At 38.4% G+C, this 20,415-nt stretch overlaps 1 protein-coding gene across 1 annotated transcript in view; it reads left to right on the forward strand.

Annotated features, from left to right (window-relative positions):
- The window catches only part of LOC126091843 (uncharacterized), a 443,987-nt gene that overhangs the window by 115,390 nt on the left and 308,182 nt on the right, over positions 1-20,415 (forward strand). Inside the window, exons 9-10 of the mRNA XM_049907099.1 lie at positions 17-180; positions 13,674-13,846. Of these exons, the coding sequence (XP_049763056.1) occupies positions 17-180; positions 13,674-13,846 (337 nt within the window). The remainder of the gene's footprint in view (positions 1-16; positions 181-13,673; positions 13,847-20,415) is intronic.

The following is a 20,415-nucleotide window of genomic DNA, read 5'->3' on the forward strand; positions in this document are numbered from 1 at the left end:
TTAAATCTCTAAACAGGAAAACAGCTGTGATAACAGTGGAGTCTCCCGCACCTCAGCTTGTGGAAGCTTCTTTGTCATCAGATATTCGACAGCTGAGGGTGACCTTTGACCAGAACATTGAAGGACCAGAAAGCTGCTCAGAGATTTTGACTCCACAGAATCTAAATGAAATTGGGAATGGTAAGCAGATAGTACTAAAGAGTTATTCACAAACTACAACAACGGCATGTGGAAAGATCACATTCACTAAGTGGAAGAATTTATCAAAAAACTGAGGTTCCCTTAAATGAAACTGTAATGAAATAAAAATATTAAAGACCTCCACTTACTACCTTTGAGAGATCCAAACAAATAAATACTGTCAAAATGTTAGCTTTTAGGTACCAGTGGTTCCTTAAACAGGCAAAAGAGGTAAATGTATCAGAGTGAAATGACTCTTACTCATGAAGTAAACATCCTTCAGAACCAGGTTCAAAGGATCAGCATAGTAGGATTAGAGAGACAACATACAAATTTTGTTGACTCTTAGGAAACATTTCATTATTTGCACAACCCATTAAAGTCTGTGGCAGATAATTATCTTGAACCTATAGAGGTGGCTGATGTATTTATTGTAATATTTTAAGCGTTCCCTTTTTGTCAGAAACAAGACAGATTACCAGGTAGGTACTAGATTTTTTTTCTTGTAATTTCAGACTGGTTGCTATCATTAAGTACTTGTAACAATCTTCAATGTAATCACTGTTTGAATGCAAGCCATATTGTGAAGTGTTTGTCAGCTATGCACTGAATTTTTTTTTGGTAAGCTCAATCTGAGTGAGTACTACATGTTGCTTCCTACTTGCAGACTTTTCTCCCAGTGGCAGTTGAATGCAATACAGCAGTTTCTTGATCTCTCCTTGTTAGTCATTGTTGTGTGTAGCACTTATTCCATGTCAAGTGATATACATACTGTGTTTCATCCATCTGTTTCTTGAGGATTATTTTATGCTTAAAACTTATGAGACAAATCTTTGACTTTCATAGAGTTGTATGATACACATTGGACAGTGTGTGTTTATAGGATTCCATAAACAATCTTTCTAAAGATTTCACCAGTCCAGGTAAGATGTGAAACTAAACAATTGAAACTACAGGTTGGAATATCATCAACATTAGGAAAAGGATAGACTGCTACTCATCATAAAGATGATCGATTGAGTATCAGACAGACAAAACTAACAGACAGTCACAATGAAGAGACTACTGCATATTATAGCTTTCAGCCAAACCTTCTTCAGCAGAAAAAATACACATGGCTTCACACAAGCATGTACACCTCATGCACACATGACCGCTACCATCAGCAGCTCTGATCAGAATGTGTTACGGGAATAGCAATGTGAAATGGGGCAGGAAGGGGGAGGGATAGCAGTGTACAGGTGGGGCCAAAGAAGAACGCTGTCTTGCAGCATGTACACAGGGAGCAGATGATGGCCTGATGATATTGTTGCCAGGTGTAGTGTCATGAGGTGGACAGTGGTGGTGGTGGAGGGAACGGGGTGGGGGGGTTTTAAGGGGGGGGGGGGGAGAAGTGGGGAAATGGAAAGGATAGGTGAGTGCACTGACTGATGGTGGCTCACACTGGGGGTGATGGGAAGTGAAAAGCGAGGAGGTAATAGGACAGAGGGGGCAGAAACTATTGAGTAGAGAGTGTGGGGATGGTAAGTTACCATAGGTTGAGGCCGGGTTAATTTAAGGAACAGAAAATGTGTTGTACGAATAACTCAAATCTGCACAGTTCAGAAAAGCTGGTGGTGGAGGGAAGGATTCAGAGCCCCTCTATTTCAGAAGGACTTTGCCAAAAACTTAATATTTTAGCAGTCTTTTTTCATTGTGCCTGTCTGTGACTCAGTGCCTCTTCTGTGTGCAACCTGTTCTTTCCATGTTCTTGACGCTTAGGCTGAGGGATGAGAGGGTCCCACCTGTAGTGGAATCTGAGTGACATTCTATTTCTTTTTAACCTTCCCTGTCCTATCCCTCTCTCCTCCTGGAGGAAGGAACTGTTTGTTCAAAAAGTTAGGTAGTATGTCACTTTTACTTTATATGTTTCCATACATTTTGCTTTCTAGAGGAAAGTATTGTCCATCACTTCTGTTGCATAATTTGAAAGGTTATTGTTTGTCAACTTCTGTCAGCCAGTGTGCATATTGTTGTGATTTGTTTGTCCATGATTTGTAAATGATGCTTCATTCATAGACAAAGTCTTGCACAGAAACACCACTTTAATTTGCAATTTTCCTGGAATCTATTCAGAGAACTGTAACAGATTTTGAATGTCGTTGCCTTGAAACTGTTGATAGAAAGAAATGTGGAGAAGTTGAAATGCACTGGAATGCAGTAATTGCAGAGCATCTCTTTGGCTACTCCCACTTGCGCATTCAAGTTGCCTTGTAGTGATGTGTATATTGTGTTTACTGCTTGAAATGGAGCATGTTTAACCCAAACAATTAAAGTGCTACTGACAGCTGTCATTATCATAAACATTGAATCATGATTGCACCATAAGTGAACATGAATTTATCAACTTTCTCATTTACTAAAAGATTCCATATTCTTCTTATTGCAGGTGTATTGTATCCAACCAGGAAAATTATGGTATAATTGTTTTCAGTTAAAGTTAATTAATTCAGAAGATATCTTGATTTGAAGATTTCATTTTATCTCTACACAAAAGTACATGTGCCAAATTTTAACCCTGAGAACCAATAAACAAGTCACCTTTGTAGACCAGCTGTTCCTGAGTCTGAGAAAGTTATTAGTTTAGCTTAAATTGCCATAGTTACAAAGTCATTAATTAATTGAGATACGATTTCAAGACATCTACCATTTTTATACTTTGTAATCTTTCACTTCAAAGCTCTGTTCTGATAATTTTGTAGTACTAAATTTTCTGAACATAGTGATGTTCTTAGATATCTCATATTTTGGTTTTTGAAGTGAACATTCAAAGTTTAAAATTTTGTTAAATTAATTATAAATGGTGAGTCTCTACAAAATCAGGGAATTTTTACTGAACATAACAGTACAACATCACTACAATACCAAAAAGTAATGATTTGTGTTTCTGTAAAACACAAGGATGCAAAATGCTGGATACACAAAGTAAATGGTTCTAAAAATCCGTGCTGGTTAACTTCTTAATTTCTCTCTTTTGTGTCACGAATTATTTTAGGGGGCTCTTGTAAATTATAAAAAAAACCATGAAATGATATAATCATGACAAAAGGCATGAATATAACGAGTTGAACATGAGGCAGGAGAAGGCAGTTGAAGTTCAGTTCCATTCGAGTACAGTTATGGTCAGTCAAGAGCATGGACAATGTTCAAAATCTATGTGAGGTACCATACTGGTATACTGTCCAAATGATTGAGGGAATTATGCTAACATAATGACAATAGCAGGAGAGAAAAAAGTTATATAATGAATTCCAACTGTGAACTTATACGTAACCAAGCTGTGATCAGTTATTCTGGTGTGTGTATTTTGAGATTGTGCTAGTCATTAACATCTTACATCAACAAATACTTTATGAGTTGTGGGAATAAACTGCTTATAGACAGCAATGCTGTATGTCTGTGTTTTTAATTAACATACATAGAACTTCAAATCCATTGCAATTCCACTATTGAGATTTTAGATTTGTAGTTAATGGAGACCAATGAGCAGAGGTGCTTGAGACTGTAAGACAAGCACACCATAAACAAAAATGTTTCATGGTGCTGAAGGTGCATTTTCCTCCTTATATGCTGTCCTTCATTGACATATCCTGCATGCTTCAAAATTATTGAAACTTTTTGCTTTAATTTTTTTGAAAAGACAGGTCACCTGGGCTTGGCACTACCAGGATATCCTTCATCATAAAAACTGCACCATACCATTAACTAGAGCTGTATCCACTTTCACTGTCATATACAGGGTGTTTATAGATGAATATTGGGGTTTTAATGCTTTATAATATTTATTATATTAAACTTACAGTTGTAAATGATTTTCAAATGGAAGAGCAACTCAAACAGTTTTACCAAGAACCTTATAAATGTTCAATGTGAGCACCATTTGTCACATGGCACACATCAAGTCTATAGCTGATTTCTTCCCAAATGTTGATAAGTGTGTCTTCAGTGACTGTAGCAACAGCTGCTTCAATCCGGTTTCTTAATTCAGGGAGGTCTGCTGGTAGCAGAGGCTCGTACACACGATCCTTGATGAAGCCCCAAAGGAAAATATCGCATGGCATTAGGTCAGGTGAACGTGGAGACCATGCAAAGCAAGCCCTGTCATTGGGCCCATTGCAGACTATCCAGCGCTTGGATACAGTGAAGTTCAACCAATCACATACTTCGCTATGCCAGTGAGGTGGCGCACCATCTTGATGGAAAATGAAGTTCTCTGGTTCATCTGCTTCCAACTGAGGGAAGAGCCATTGCTCTAGTGTATCAAGGTAAGAAGTGCCAGTTACAGTAGGTTCACCAAAAAAGAAAGGCCCATAAACTTTCTGCTGGGATACGGCACAAGAAACAGTCACTTTAGGGGAATCTCATTGCATTTGTACCAACTTGTGAGGATTTTCTGAGCCTCAGATGTGACTATTGTGACTGTTAATATGTCCACTAAGGTAAAAGGTCAATTCACCACTGAAGACAAGATGATCTAGAAAGTCCTCTTCATCATGAAACAACATTTTGTTTGCAAATTTGGCACATTGTCCATGGTCTGCTGGCTTAAGAAAAATGGTTCAAATGGCTCTGAGCACTATGGGACTTAACTACTGAGGTCATCAGTCCCCTAGAACTTAGAACTACTTAAACCTAACTAACCTAAGGACATCACACACATCCATGCCCGAGGCAGGATTCGAACCTGCGACCGTAGCGGTCACGCGGTTCCAAACTGATGCGCTTAGAACCGCACGGCCACACCAGCCGGCTGCTGGCTTAAGAGCCTGTAATAACTGTAAATGGTAAGGACATAGTTGTAAGTGTTTTCTTAAAACTTTCCAAACAGTCGACACGGGAACTTGTAATTCACGACTAGTCTTCTGGATTGATTTCTTTGGGCTACGAGTGAACGACTCTCTCTCTCTCTTGCTCAACAGTCTCTTCACTATCTCTTGGTAATCTTGAGCCCTTCCCTTAACAAAGGCAGCTGGTATCATCAAATTGATGATACCATCTACAAATGCTATTATCACTTGGAGGATCACAACCGAACTTCAGCTGGAATGCACAGTGCACAGTAACTACAGTTTTGGTCTTTGCAAACTGCAAAACACAAAACGCTTTCTGTTCACTAGTCACCATCTTCGCTACTACTGCTGTCTAGTGGATTGTGGCGGAAACATTGCATGCTGCGCATGCGCACTGGTGCCAAATACGACTGTTTAAGTTGCTCTTTCATTTGACATTTCATTTATAACTGTAAGTTTAATTAATAAATATTATAAAGTGTTAAAACCCTGATATTCATTTAGAAACACCCTGTACATTATGAACATCTGAATAACTTTAGATGCAAGTGCACAGACTGATGCACTTCAGGTGCACAGGGAAATACATAAACATACATGAGTTTCATGTTTGCTTACATCTTGTACAGTAGGGCAGAAATTTGTAGGACCTTTTCTCCTGGAGGCAGGACAGTGTTTTGCAGCATTCTTATCTTATTTTTATTTGATAAAGTTCTGCGTGCAGTACATAACTGAGTCCACTTTGAAGGCTTTTTACAGTACTATATATATATATATATATATATATATATATATACTTTCCGCTCCCGGGACCGGAATGACTCCTTACCCTCTCCCTTAAAACCCACATCCTTTCGTCTTTCCCCCTCCTTCCCTCTTTCCTGATGAGGCAACAGTTTGTTGCGAAAGCATGAATTTTGTGTGTATGTTTGTGTTCGTTTGTGTGTCTGTCGACCTGCCAGCACTTTCATTTGGTAAGTCACATCGTCTTTGTTTTTAGGTATATATATATATATATATATATATATATATATATATATATATATATATATATATATATATACACTTAAAAACAAAGATGATGTGACTTACCAAATGAAAGTGCTGGCAGGTCGACAGACACTTAAAAACAAAGATGATGTGACTTACCAAATGAAAGTGCTGGCAGGTCGACAGACACACAAACGAACACAAACATACACACAAAATTCAAGCTTTCGCAACAAACTGTTGCCTCATCAGGAAAGAGGGAAGGAGAGGGAAAGACGAAAGGATGTGGGTTTTAAGGGAGAGGGTAAGGAGTCATTCCAGTCCCGGGAGTGGAAAGACTTACCTTAGGGGGAAAAAAGGACGGGTATACACTCGCACACACACACATATCCATCCACACATATACAGACACAAGCAGACATATTTAAATATTTCGTTTGTGTGTCTGTCGACCTGCCAGCACTTTCATTTGGTAAGTCACATCATCTTTGTTTTTAGGTATATTTTTCCTTCGTGGAATGTTTCCTTCTATTATAACCATATATATATATATATATATATATATATATATATATATATATATATATATATATATATATATATATATAATAGAGGGAAACATTCCACGTGGGAAAAATATATGCCTTGGTGCACGGCCAGCACATCTTGGCACAGTGTTACACCGTCCGGGTTATCTGGATACTTCCCACTAACACCAACCTGTCTGAACTCCGGAGATGGGAACTTGCCCTTCAGCATATCCTCTCTTCTCACTATCCGCCAGGCCTCAATCTCCGCTAATTTCTAATTTCAATCAGCCGCCGCTCATACCTCACCTGTCTTTCAACATCATCTTTGCCTCTGTACTTCCGTCCCAACTGACATCTCTGCCCAAACTCTTTGCCTTTACAAATGTCTGCTTGTGTCTGTGTATGTGCGGATGGATATGTGTGTGTGTGCGAGTGTATACCTGTCCTTTTTTCCCCCTAAGGTAAGTCTTTCCGCTCCCGGGATTGGAATGACTCCTTACCCTCTCCCTTAAAACCCATATCCTTTTGTCTTTCCTTCTCCTTCCCTCTTTCCTGACGAGGCAACCGTTGGTTGCGAAAGCTAGATTTTTGTGTGTATGTTTGTGTTTGTTTGTGTGTCTATCGACCTGCCAGCGCTTTTGTTTGGTAAGTCTCATCGTCTTTGTTTTTATATATATATACTTAAAAACAAAGATGATGTGACTTACCAAATGAAAGTGCTGGCAGGTCGACAGACACACAAACGAACACAAACATACACACAAAATTCAAGCTTTCTTTTTATATATATATATATATATATATATATATATATACACACACACACACACACACACACACACACACACACACACACTTACGAGTACCACAAAAAGAATGGTGGAAAAATAACAAGATGAACACAAGCACTACTCTAGAAGGGATAAAGCAAGTGTTGTAGTTGTGGAACACACCTTGCCGCCAAGATACCACCATATTCAGTTTGATAAGACTTCAGTTCTGGCAACCACAAGCAGATACTGTGACAGGCTATACAAAGAGGCTACAGACATTACTAAACTCAGAAGTAATTTTATCAGGTTGAGGAGGATGTGAAACTGAACTGTATTTGAATTACAGTACTGAAGACTGTGGACTAATAGCAATAATGGAAGGCAGCAGCAACCAGTTGTGCTCAAGTTTGGAAAACAAGACATCATGCCTCTGCATGGATGCATGGAAATGAAGTTTTATTTTGGGCAGTAGTGAGCCAGTATATGAATTGAGCCTTCATAAAAGGTACAATGCCCTTCAATTTGTCCTCTTCAGATTATGACAAAGAATAGGGGTTACACAGAAACAAAATACTGATTACTCCATATCTACAGATTTTTCATACTCCTTTGAATTGGGATGAGCATGAAACAAGATCACATATCCAATGTCATATAAACAGGAACAAGAACTCTGAATGTTCCCTGGATTAGATTAACAAAAATATGAAAAAACTTTCTGCAAACAGAAAAATCCTTTAGTAACAAATTACCAAGGGGAATTATGCAGCTGAAAATCAAAATAAGCACAAAGTTAATGTAATCTTGGCTGATAGCTTTCAACAACATTGATCAATAGATAAACAGTTAAGTAAGTAACCTTTTAATTTAATTACAAACAAATAAATTCTGTACATATAATTCTTAAGATTGTATTCATATGAACTATGAATAGTATAACTGTAAATTGAGCATAACTGTAAATTGAGCCTATGTATGACACATTAACTGGAAAAACGTCTCACCCTGTGTTAGTATGTAGTTATACTTGAGTGTAAAAATTGTATTTAAAGAAGCATAAAATATTATATCTAGAGAAGTGTGGATATTGCCTTATGCAGCTTGAAAACTAGCTATTGCTGTAATCCTAAGTCTGAAAATTGGTTTCATGTAGCTCTCCACACCATCCTACCATGTGAAAGTCTCTTCATCTTCAAATAACTACTGAAACAGATATCTTTCTAAATCAGTTTTCTATAGTCAAGTTTTGGTCTCCCTCTACAGTGTTTATCCCCACACACTTCTCTCTAGTACCGAATTTATGATCCCTTGATGTATGAGAATATGTCCTATCAGTTGATGCCTTCTTTCAGTCAAGTTATTTCACAAACTTCTTTTCTCCCATATTCTACTCAGTGGTTATGTGATCTATTCATCTAATCTTCAGCACTGTTTTGTAACTCCACAGTTCAAAAGCTTCTATTCTCTTCTAGTCTGAACAGCTTATCATCCACAATTCACATTCATACAAGGATACACTCAGACAAATACTTTCAGAGGAGACTTGCTAACCTTAAATTTCTTCTTCAGGAAGACTTTTCTTGCCATTGCCAGCTTACATTTTATATCCTCTCTACTTTGACCACATCAGGTATTTTAATACTCAAACAGCAAAACTTATCTACTACTTTTTGTGTCCTGTTATCTAATCTAATTCCACAGCATCTCCCCATTTTGATTCAACAACATTCCATTACCCTTATTTACTTTTGGTTGATGCTCATGTTCTATCCTCCTTTCGACACACTGTCCATTCTCCTCAACTGCTCTTCCAGGTCCTGTTTGTCTCTGACTGAATTGCAATGCCATCAGAAAATCTGAAAGTTTTTATTTCTTCTCCCTGAACTTTTAATTCTCCCTCCAATTTTATCTTTGATTTCCATTACTGCTTGCTCATTGTATAGATTATATAACATTGAGAATGGGCTACAACCCTGTCTCATTTCCTTCTCAACCGTTGATTGACTTTATGCCCTTCAACTCTTGTATCTGTACAAGTTTATATAACCTTTTGCTCTCTACATTTTATACCTGCAGGCTTCATAATTTCAAAGAGTGTATCCCAGTCAACATTGTCAAAAGCTTTCTCTGAGTCTACAAATGCTTTAAATATTGTTTTCCATTATTTTAATCTATCTTCTAAGATAAATCGTAGGGTCAGTATTGCCTTGTGTGTGCCTACACTTCTCCAGAACACAAACTGATCTTCCCTGAGGTTAGTTTCTATCAGATTTTACATCCTCCTGTAAATACTTCTTTTTCTAACCACAACTTATTAAACTGACATTTTAGTAAATTCACATCTGTCAGCACCTGCTTTCTTTAGAATTGGAATTATCACACTCTTCTAGAAGTCTGAGAGTATATCCCCTGACTCATACATCTTGCACACCAGTTGGAATAATTTTGTCATGGCTGGCTTTTCCAAGAACATCTGTAGTTCTTAAGGAATGTGGTCTACTACAGGGGACTTGATAAGACTTAGACCTTTCAGTGCTCTGTCAAATTCTTCATGCACTATTTATCTTCCATTTCATCTTCATCTACTACCTCGTCCCTTTTCTGTAATATTGCCTTCAAGTTCATTTCTCTTGTATATCCCCTCTATATTTTCTTTCACCTTTCAGCTTTCCCTTCTCTTATTAGTCATCATTTTTCATCTGAGCTCTTGATATTCATACAGCTGCATCTGGTATCTATCTTTCCCCTAGTTATACATGCTTTCACTCTGCTATTTCTCAACACTACCCATTTGTTTTCTACTGTATTCCTTTCCCTTGTTTCAGTCAATAATTGCCTGATGCTCCCTTTGAAATGCTCAACAACCTCTGGTTCTTTCAGTTTATCCAGGTTTCATCTTCTTAATTTCCTAACCTTTAGCAATTTCTTCACTTTTAATCTTCGGTTCATACCCAATAAATTATGAGCGTGGTTTGAAAAGAAAAAAAGTACTTATATCACTGACACTTTTTTATTTTTCAATGAAGTCTTCTTGTAGATTAATGGACTTGACCCAATGATGTGCCTTGATCCCATCTCGAAAATGAGTTTCCTCGAGTCCTGCAAAACAGTTGTCAACTCCAGCTATCAATTCTGTGTTTGAAGTGAAAACCAAGAAAAATTTTCAGGTTTAGGAAGAGGTGGAAGTCTGATGGAGCCATTATCAGGTGAGTAAGGTGGGTGTGGCAACACTTCATACCTTAGTTCATGTAATTTTGCCATGGAGATGGCACATGTTTTTGATCCAACACCAAGAATAGTGGCACCCATCTTGCAGATAATTTTTTCATTTCTAATTCTTCAGTTAAAATGTGATGTACCCTTTCAGATGACATCTGGAAAGCATGGGCAATTTCACGCACTTTTAATCAGTGATCCCCCATGACCATTTTGTGCACTTTTGCAATGATTTCTGGAGTAGTACACATCTTGGCCGACAACTGTGTGGATCATAATCTAAGCTCAGCTAACCAAATTTAAATTCATTTGTTCACTTGGCAACCATTGAATATGAAGGAGCAGAGCCCCCAAGGGTATTCTGGAAAATGGCATGAATGTCCTTTGCTTTGATACCTTTCTTTACAAAGCACTTAATCACTGGTCGAATCTCAATTTTTCCCATCTTCGCAAATCACTACAGGGGAACAACAACAGAGCCTTGTCACTGCCACAGCTCTCTTCCAATAGCACTGATGTGGCATGTGTTTACAGGCAACAGTCCAATGAATATCACGTGAACAACTCATTGTGCTAGCACTGATCTCTCATGGTGATTCCAAGAACTTTTCTAACCACCCTCATGTGGTCAGAGTCCACATCTGTCTCTGGAAATGTCTTACAATTTAAAACCTGGTTCCAGAATCTCTGTGTTATTATTATCTAATGACTCTGAAGACTTCTAGTGGCTCTAGGTCCTTCAACATGTACAACATTCTTTCATGATTCGTTAACCAAACCTTAGTTATGATTAAATTACGCTCAGTGCAAAATTCTACTGGGCAGGTTATCTTTCATTCCTTTCCCCCAGTCCACATTCACCTACTAGTTTTCCTTCTCTTCCTTTTCTTACTATCAAATTCCAAAACCCCATCACAATTAAACTTTCCTCTCCTTTGATTATCTGAATTATGTCTTTTATCTCATTGTACATTCTTTCAATCTCTTCATCATCTGTGGAGCTAATTTGTATATAGACTCGTACTGCTGTGGTATGTGTTGGCTTTGTGTCTATCTTGGCTATGATAATGCTTTCACTCTTCTGTTCATAGTAGCTTACATGCATTCTCATTGTCTTATTCATTATTAGATCTATTTCTACATTACTCCAATTTGATTCTGTGTTTGTAACCCTGTATTCATCTTACCAGAAGTTCTATTCATCCCACCAGCGAACTTTACTATGTAATTCCCACTATATTGAACTAAATCCTGTCCATTTCCCTTTTTAAATTTTCTAACCTGCCAACACAATTAAGGCATTTAGTATCCCACACTCTGACATAAGGAAGATCATTTTTGCTTTTCCTGATGGCAACATCCTCCTGAGTAGTCTCTGCTGGGATTTGAATGGGGGACTATTTTACCTCCAGAATGTTTTACTTAAGATGATGCCACCATCATTTAACAATGCAGTAGAGCCCCATGCCCTTGGGAAAAGTAACAGCTGTAGTTTCCTCTTGCTTTCAGCTGTTCACAGTACAAGCACAACAAGGCCATGTGGTCTGATGTTGCATTGCAAATATCAGTCAGTCATCTAGACTGTTGCTCTTGCAACTACTAAATAGGATGCTTCCCCTCTTCAGGAACCACATATTTTTCTGGTCTCTCCACAAATACCCCTCCATTGTGGTTGTACCTAAGGTACACCTATCTGTGTCATCAAGGCACTCAAGCCAACCCACCTCACTACAGTCTGGGTCATGGGAAGGGGGAGGGGGCCGGGGACCGGGGACAGGCTTGTATATGAAAAAATAAATATTGTCATCAACCATTTGACATCCACTGCTAGGTAAAGACCTCAACTAGTTTTCTTCATCTTAGGACTGTCAGCTGTGCCCTTGTATTGCTGCTGCAAATTTTCTTGTGTCTACTCACCTAGTATAAGGTCATCTCCTCAATCTTTTCATCTCTTTTGGGAGCTAGAAAAGAAGTTCCTTGTTTCATCTACTATCCATTTACCTGGCCACATGTCCTGCCCATGCCAGTTTTCATTACAGTTATAATAATGTATCCTACTAGTGTTTGTTCCCTGATCCATGTAACTGTTTTACTTTTTCTTCCAGGAATTTTCAAGATGCACTTCTCTTTCTCTCGATGGTTTAACTCTTCATTATTGATGATTTTTCATAAAAAGTCCATGGGTCACTGCATCAGTTAAAAAAAGGTGTACTGATGATGAAACTTTCCTTTTCACATATATTAGGAGCTTGGTTTTGAAAACCTGAATTAGTTTACCAAAAACTCACTAGACCATTTTTACTTTTCTGTTTATTTTTTATTTTATTTTTATTTTTTTTTTTTTTTAATTTCATCAGCTGGAACCATTTGGGCTGATGTATAAAATCAACAGGTCCTATTAGTCTATTATTAATTTGTAGCTTCCACTAGAAGCAAACAGTACCAGTGCAGTCTTTTTATCTTACTCTTCTTTCAATTCCAAATTTCCTTCATCGTGAGCAGTACTGATGTATGTATTCATGAGAACACTAAGACAGTGTGAATCAGTACCTCATTTCTCTAGGTCTGTTAATACAGATTTTGTTGAAACAGTCAAGAGCTTTCACAAAAATTCTGGATGCCAGGAAATGAGTTAATTATTATCCACTGTTGGTTCACAACTCTTTATTTTTTTCCTTTTTAGGTAATGTTTCTGCATTTATTTTTACACTGTTACTTTTCATTTTTTTGTATTTATGTTTCCAGATTTCCCTCAATTTAATTTTCAATTTACCCTTAGCTCATAATCGCCCTGTCCATTTCACTTCTCATTTCTCTTCTTCTAATTCCATTTTTCTCTCATTCTGTCCTTCTGTCACCTCTGTCTTTGATCTCCTACTGTTCCTGAGAGGTTCCTCTTCATTTTTGTCTCCTCTCACCTTCACAAAACGTGGGTTCCTCTTAGCATGTTGCCCTGTGTGATCTGACCGTCTTTCCTAATCTCCTGAAACCTACTCCCTGTTGAATGAACATTCTAAAAGCTAGGATATTTGTTTCTGCTTTTATACATGTCTATCAGCAGTGTCAAGAATTTTATCTTTGCAGTTTCTACTTGTAATTCTATAAATTATTTATAAAATATAGTGCACTAACATACGGGCATTTATGTAACATAGATGCAAGGTGCAACTTCATAGCAAATAATTTGATAATAAGCTTGGGTGAAGAAGCAAAACTTGAAGAAATACAGGAACTTCAGTTAATGGAGCATGCAGTTCGCTCTGCAAAGGCAGACCCACCCCATCTTGCACAGGCTGCTAAGGGAAAAATCACAGTCCAGCCAAAAAAGGTAATAACTAAATTTTCTTGGTAGTTCAATATCGCATACAAGATTTTGTCTTTCACCCAAGAGTTTTTTTTTTCTTTTATAAGGCATCTCTCATGTTAACTATGACTTACTTGCATGCCTGATGGAACAGTACACTCCTCTTTCCTATTGTAATTTTGATGTACTATGCTAAAACTTAACAGGAGCCGTAACTTGTGTCACTAACTTTATTTCAGTAATGTCACTAGAATTGTATTACTTATCACTATTAGTATTACATTTAGCTTTTTATTCTCAAGGTGAATGCACAGTCTTTAAATTACCTTGCATACCCTAGCGGTTAGTATTGTCAGATGCCAGAGACTTTCTGCCTGTTAGGTAATGGCTGAAAACTTGTGAAGGACAATCACACTCACTGGTATTAAGAAAGTAGTGGCTAAGTTCTCAGACTCCAAGAGCACGAACTTCTCTTGGTTGTCCATTTATATAATCAGAAAAACAGTGCATATAATTAGTCAACCATTGACCTTTCTTTTGAATAGGTGTCAAGAAGTTGGAGTATTTCCTACAGTACTAAAAATATTGAAAATTATTCCAGTGTACAAGAAAGGCGACAAACATGATCTCAAAAATTACTCGCCAGTTTCAGTAGTTCTTATTTTCTCCAAAATATTTGAGTCTCTTATTTATAACCAACTAAACAACTATTTTGTGTTGCATAATCTACTTTCAAACAGTCAATTTGTCTTCCGAGAAGAAATACTAACACTGCTGTTCTATCAGTTGTGAATGAAGTAATAACAGCCTTTGAGAAAAAATTAAAGCTTCACTTCTTTTGTGTATCTTAAGTAAGGATTTAACTGTACACTGATCAGCCAGAACATTATGACCACCTAGCTAATAGCCAGTATGTCCATCTTTGGCATGGATAACAGGAGTGATGCATCATGGCATGGAAGCAGTGAGGCCTCGGTACGTCACTGGATGGAGTTGGAAGTACATCTGCTTACATAACTCAACTAATTCTCAGAAATTCCTGGCAGGGGATGATGAGCTCTGAAACCTCATTCAATCACATCCCAGATGTGCTCAATCAGTTTCAAATCTGGCGAGCTGGGGGTCAGCACATCAATTGGAACTTGGCACTGTGTTCCTCAAACTACTCCATCACACTCCTGGCCTTGTGATACGGCACACTATCTTCTTATGAAATGCCACTGCCATCAGTAAACATGATCATCATGAAGGGATGCACTTGGTGTCTTGCACAAGCTCCTTAGATGCCCATGTGAATATTTCCCTGAGCATAATGAAGCCACTGCCAGCTTGTCTCCACTGTGCAGTACAGATGTCAAGGTGCAGTTCCCCTGGAACACAATGGATTTACACCCTCCCATTGGCATGATGAAGAAGGTTTCAGGATTCAGCAGACCATGCCTGTGACTGCGCCAATGGTCACGTGCCAATTTCAGTCATAGTTGCCAATGTTGTCATGTTAACACTGGCCCACGCATGGGTCATCGGCTGTGGAGGCCCATTGTTAGGAGAGTTTGGTGTACTGTGTCTTTAGACACACTTGTACTTTGCCCAGCATTAAAGTCTAATGTTAGTTCCTCCGCTGTTCACTGCCTGTCCTATTTTACCAGTCTGCCTGACTTAGAATGTCGGAAATCTGTAATGAGGGGCAGCTGCCCAGTCCCACAACATCTGGATTGGGTTTCACACTGGTTTCAACATGTGTTGAAGACACTCACTACAGCACTCTTTGAACACTTGACATGTCATACAGTTTCCAAAATGCTCATGCCAAGCCTCCGGGGCATCACAATCTCCCCTCAGTCAGACTCAGATAGATTGTGCATCTTCCCCATTCTTTACACAGACAGCAAGCTCACTAATATTATATGCACTATGTGTGTGTCTGACTAGTAGTCATTCTTTGCCACGTGATGCTGCTATCGCCTGGACTGATTTAGTGGTCATAATATTCTGGCTGATCAGTGTACTTCTCATGATATGTTACTTGTCAAACTCAAATTCTATTATGTACAAGAGTCTGCATTGCAGCAATTGTATCACACCTAAGCAATAGGAAACAGTTTGTACCTACTAGATACAGATGCTCACGGCTGCAAGATGTTGAAACAGGGTTTCCACAAGGTCCTGTCCTTGGGCTCTTATTTTTTTATAATTGCAGTCAATGATTTATCACATTGTGTTCCCACCTCTGTTATTTGTTATGCCAATGACACAATTTTGCTAGCTCAGCATGAGAACACATTATTTCTGCAAGGTATAATGCAAGATGTCATGGAGTCAGCATTAAATTGGTTCTCATCCTATATATTGCTTTGCAATCGTGATTAAAAAAAAAAAAGCAGATTATACTGTGATTGTCAAAAGAGGGAGGCATGGAAGCAATCAAAATTCTAGGAATTCATGTATACTCTAAGTTAACTTGGGAAAAACACATCAAGCATACCTGTACAAAATTATCTCTAGTTCCTTATTTAATGTGAGGGTGTAGTAACGAAAGAATATTTAAAAGTTATTTATTTTGGACTTTTTCAGTCACATATAGTGTATGGACTTCCGATATGGGGACATTCTCCTCACATCAGTGAAATTGTAAAGCTTCAAAAGAAGGTGGTGTGAGCAATGAGCAATGCTGGGAAATTAGAGGACTGCCAGCCACTAGTCATACAGCTCGACATGTTAACAGTCATTAATTTCCGTATACATAGCTCATATGTCTCAGCACTGTATGTGAGAAACAATATAGCAGATTTCAAAATGAGGGAAAACATTCACTACCGTAATGCTAGATGCATAATAAAATTAGATATGCCTAGGCACAGGCTGCCAAGAACAGGGAATTCCCATCTAATCAACAGCTTAAGAATATTTAATAAACTTCAATTTTTTGGTTGGTCAGCTCACATAACTAGCTTCAGGAACATGCTATTAAAGTGGTTATTATTATTCCTTTTTATGCTACAACTGAATGTATTGATAAAAATCAGTTGATATTAATTTTTAAGGTTTTCATTATGTGATGTCATTGACTGAATTTATTTATTATGTAACAATACCAGAGAAGGAAAGTTGCTACTCGCCATATAGCAGAGATGCTGAGTCGTGATAGGCACAACAAAAAGATTCACACAATTATAGCTTTCAGTCATTAAGGCCTTTGTCAGCAGTACACACACACACACACACACACACACACACACACACACACACACACACACACACACACACAAATGCAACTTGCACACAGGTCTGCAGTCTCAGAGAACTGAAACCACACTGTGAGCAGCAGCACCTGTGCTTGATAGGAGTGGCAACTGGGTGGGGGTAAGGAGGAGGCTGGGATGGGGAGGGGGAGGGATAGTATGGTGGTAGTGGCGGACAGTGAAGTGTTGCAGTTTAGATGGAGGGCAGGAGAGAAGGTACAGAGGGGGGAGGGGGTAAGTAGCAGAAAGGAGAGAAATAAAAAGACTGGGTGTAGCGGTGAAATGACAGCTGTGTAGTGCTGGAATGGGAACAGGGAGGGGGCTAGATGGGTGAGGACAGTGACTAATGAAGGCTGAGGCCAGGAGGGTCGCGGGAATGTAGAATATATTGCAGGGAAAGTTCCCACCTGCGCAATTCAGAAAAGCTGGTGTTGGTGGGAAGGATCCATATGGCACAGGCTGTGAAGCAGTCATTGAGATGAGGGATATCATGTTTGGCAGCGTGTTCAGCAATGGGGTGGTCCACTTGTTTTTTGGCCACAGTTTGTCAGTGGCCATTAATGCAGACAGACAGCTTGTTGGTTGTTATGCCTACGTAGACTGCAGCACAGTGGTTGCAGCTTAGCTTGTAAATCACATGACTGGTTTCACAGGGAGCCCTGCCTTCATGGGATAGGTGGTGTTAGTGACCGGACTGGAGTAGGTGGTGGTGGGATGATGTATGGTACAGGCCTTGCATCTAGATCTATTACAGGGGTATGAGCCATGAGGTAAGGGACTGTGAGCAGGGGTTGTGTAAGGGTGGACAAGTATATTGTGTAGGTTCAGTGGACAGTGGAATACCACGGCAGGAGGGGTGGAAAGGATAGTGGGCAGGACATTTCTCATTTGAGGGCATGATGAGAGGTAATAAAAACCCTGGCATAGAATGTAATTCAGTTGCTCTAGGATTTAGAGTACTGTGCCATAAACCTTCTGTTCAACTTAATCATACTCCATTGTATTGCCTGCTTTAGAGTGAAGCAAATACGTGTTATGGTGCATGCGGTTACACTATTAGACATAACTGTAATCGAAGAACTGAATTTAAAAAACTACATAATTAGATGATGTGGACAGATTTGCTATAGTAAGCTGTGTGCTAATAGTTTAAACTCTAAGCAAGGATTTCCCGGAATAAATGGTACATTTAAAAATGTTTTGAACATACAAAATTAGAGCTACATATTTTGAAGAAAATAGTAAAATGTATTGAAAACTGTAAGTGATACAGCAAAAGAAAAGTTACACATTTTCCAGGGTCACTGCTAAGGGCAAACAAAACAGAAACCACACAGATTAATTTATTACACCAAAAAAAGGTTGTCAGCATAAAAGAGATCTTTGTCTTTGGATGTTAGAATGTTTGCAGTGTCAAGACATGTTTTATGTATGTGCTAGCTTTTTCAGAATAGCCTATTACATCACCTTTATTACTATGTGACTATCCCCAAACCCAGAACCAGTTGGAGACTGCATATCTAATGGCTTAGAGGCCCATATCTGACATTGCTGCACCCATCAAGGCTGAGGTGAGTGTTACACTGCAGTCACAGGACACATTCTAGCTTGTTGTCTAGACCATTACTGATGCTGTCACTGCAGAAAATACAGAAAACCTCTGGAGACAAATCTGAGCAAGGTTCATGCTGTGAACAAATCTTTAAAGGAAACTGAGAATAAGACATGGTTCTTCCAACAGAACCTGATGAAGAAATCTCATGAGCTGAATTTTAGTTACACAATAACCCCAGACTGTTTGGGATTCCAGAGAACAACAGAGAGAATACAGACAAGTAAGTGATTAATCTTGCATGAGAGAAGCTAGGACTCTAGGTGACATTGATAGAAGTCATAGAGTGGGATGCAAGACACCAGGATCTACAAAACGTCGACCCATAATAATGAAGTTTGTGTTGTTGAGGAAAAGATCTTCAGTATGAAAAAGAAACTCATGAAGTCAGGATCTCATCCCTGAAAGAATGAAAGATTTTGAGCATCATGATCTCAAGGTTTGGGCTACAAAACATTGTCAAATGACAGTAGGCTAGTGGTGAATACTGAAAATGGGAAAAGATCAGTCTGCAATGCAAATGAACTCAAAAGCTTGTGCTTTAGGAGCTAAGAACATGTCAACTCTTGTTCCTTCTATTTTGTGTATTTATATTTGTGTCTTTGATTTGTAAAGAAACATTTTCTTTTGTAGTACTTGTGTTGGAACCATTTCCTGTTAACATTTGCTTGTTTATGTTTACTTTTGGCACTAGTTATGAATTTTACATTCAGTTTTCATACTTCCAATACAAATATAGTTGTTATTTCAGTATTACTTCACTATTCTCACAGAGTTTTCATACAGATATTAATTTACTGTCAGCTTATTATTTTATCAATTAGTAGCATAATTTTAGATATACTGTTTCTCTATTTCCTTTTACACCATTATTTTATTCCTGTTTCAGTATAGTCTGTTGTTCTTACTGTTTTCCCTTACATTTTTATTTTCAGTATAATCACCATTTTATTGCCATTTTCTCATATTTTTATATCCTATTCTCCTTGGCACCATATTTTATTGATCTCTGGAAAACTCAAGCCCCTTCAACTTTAAAGCACTGGTGGACAAGCACACTGGTGGACAAGAACACTTGGTCTTGTACCTTCCCCTGGCTTCTGTTCTCTGGTTGCTGCCTGCCTGCTTTGAAGTTCATGTGCCCCCTTCTCCCTCCACACTGCATTCCGCATGGTACTGTGCCATCTGTCACTGGTACAGCATATCCTCGAGTCTGCTGACTAATAATGGAAAGGAATCATGATAGCTCTACACTACAGCTTGTCCATACAAATGTGCAGTATTTGCCAACATACCAGACTGAGTTTTGGCACACATTTCAGGGCCTCAATTTTCATGTCATACTCCTGTCAGAGACATGGCTGAAGCTGAGTATCCCTTTCATTTCGATCAATCTTAATGACTATGTTTTTCTGAGACATGACAGATGAGGGAATCATATATATACATGCAAATTTGTACCCCAAAGTCATGCTCACATCTAAAAACAAACACAAATGGCCTGAATTCATGTTCACAGAAATTAAACCTCACCACAGAAAGTGTCTCATTTGTGTAATACACAATCCACCAAATGTTGTACAGCTCTCTAGCTTTAAATCTGTACTCTCAAGTCTTAAACCTTTGTATGAACAATAATTGTTGCTGAAGATATACTGATTCCACCTGGTCCTACTCATCATATGGCAGACACTCGTACACAACCAAATCTCCAAATATAGTAATTCATTCACACAGAT

The sequence above is a fragment of the Schistocerca cancellata genome, chromosome 7 (genome assembly GCF_023864275.1).
Source record: "Schistocerca cancellata isolate TAMUIC-IGC-003103 chromosome 7, iqSchCanc2.1, whole genome shotgun sequence".
NCBI classification, from domain to species: domain Eukaryota; kingdom Metazoa; phylum Arthropoda; class Insecta; order Orthoptera; family Acrididae; genus Schistocerca; species Schistocerca cancellata.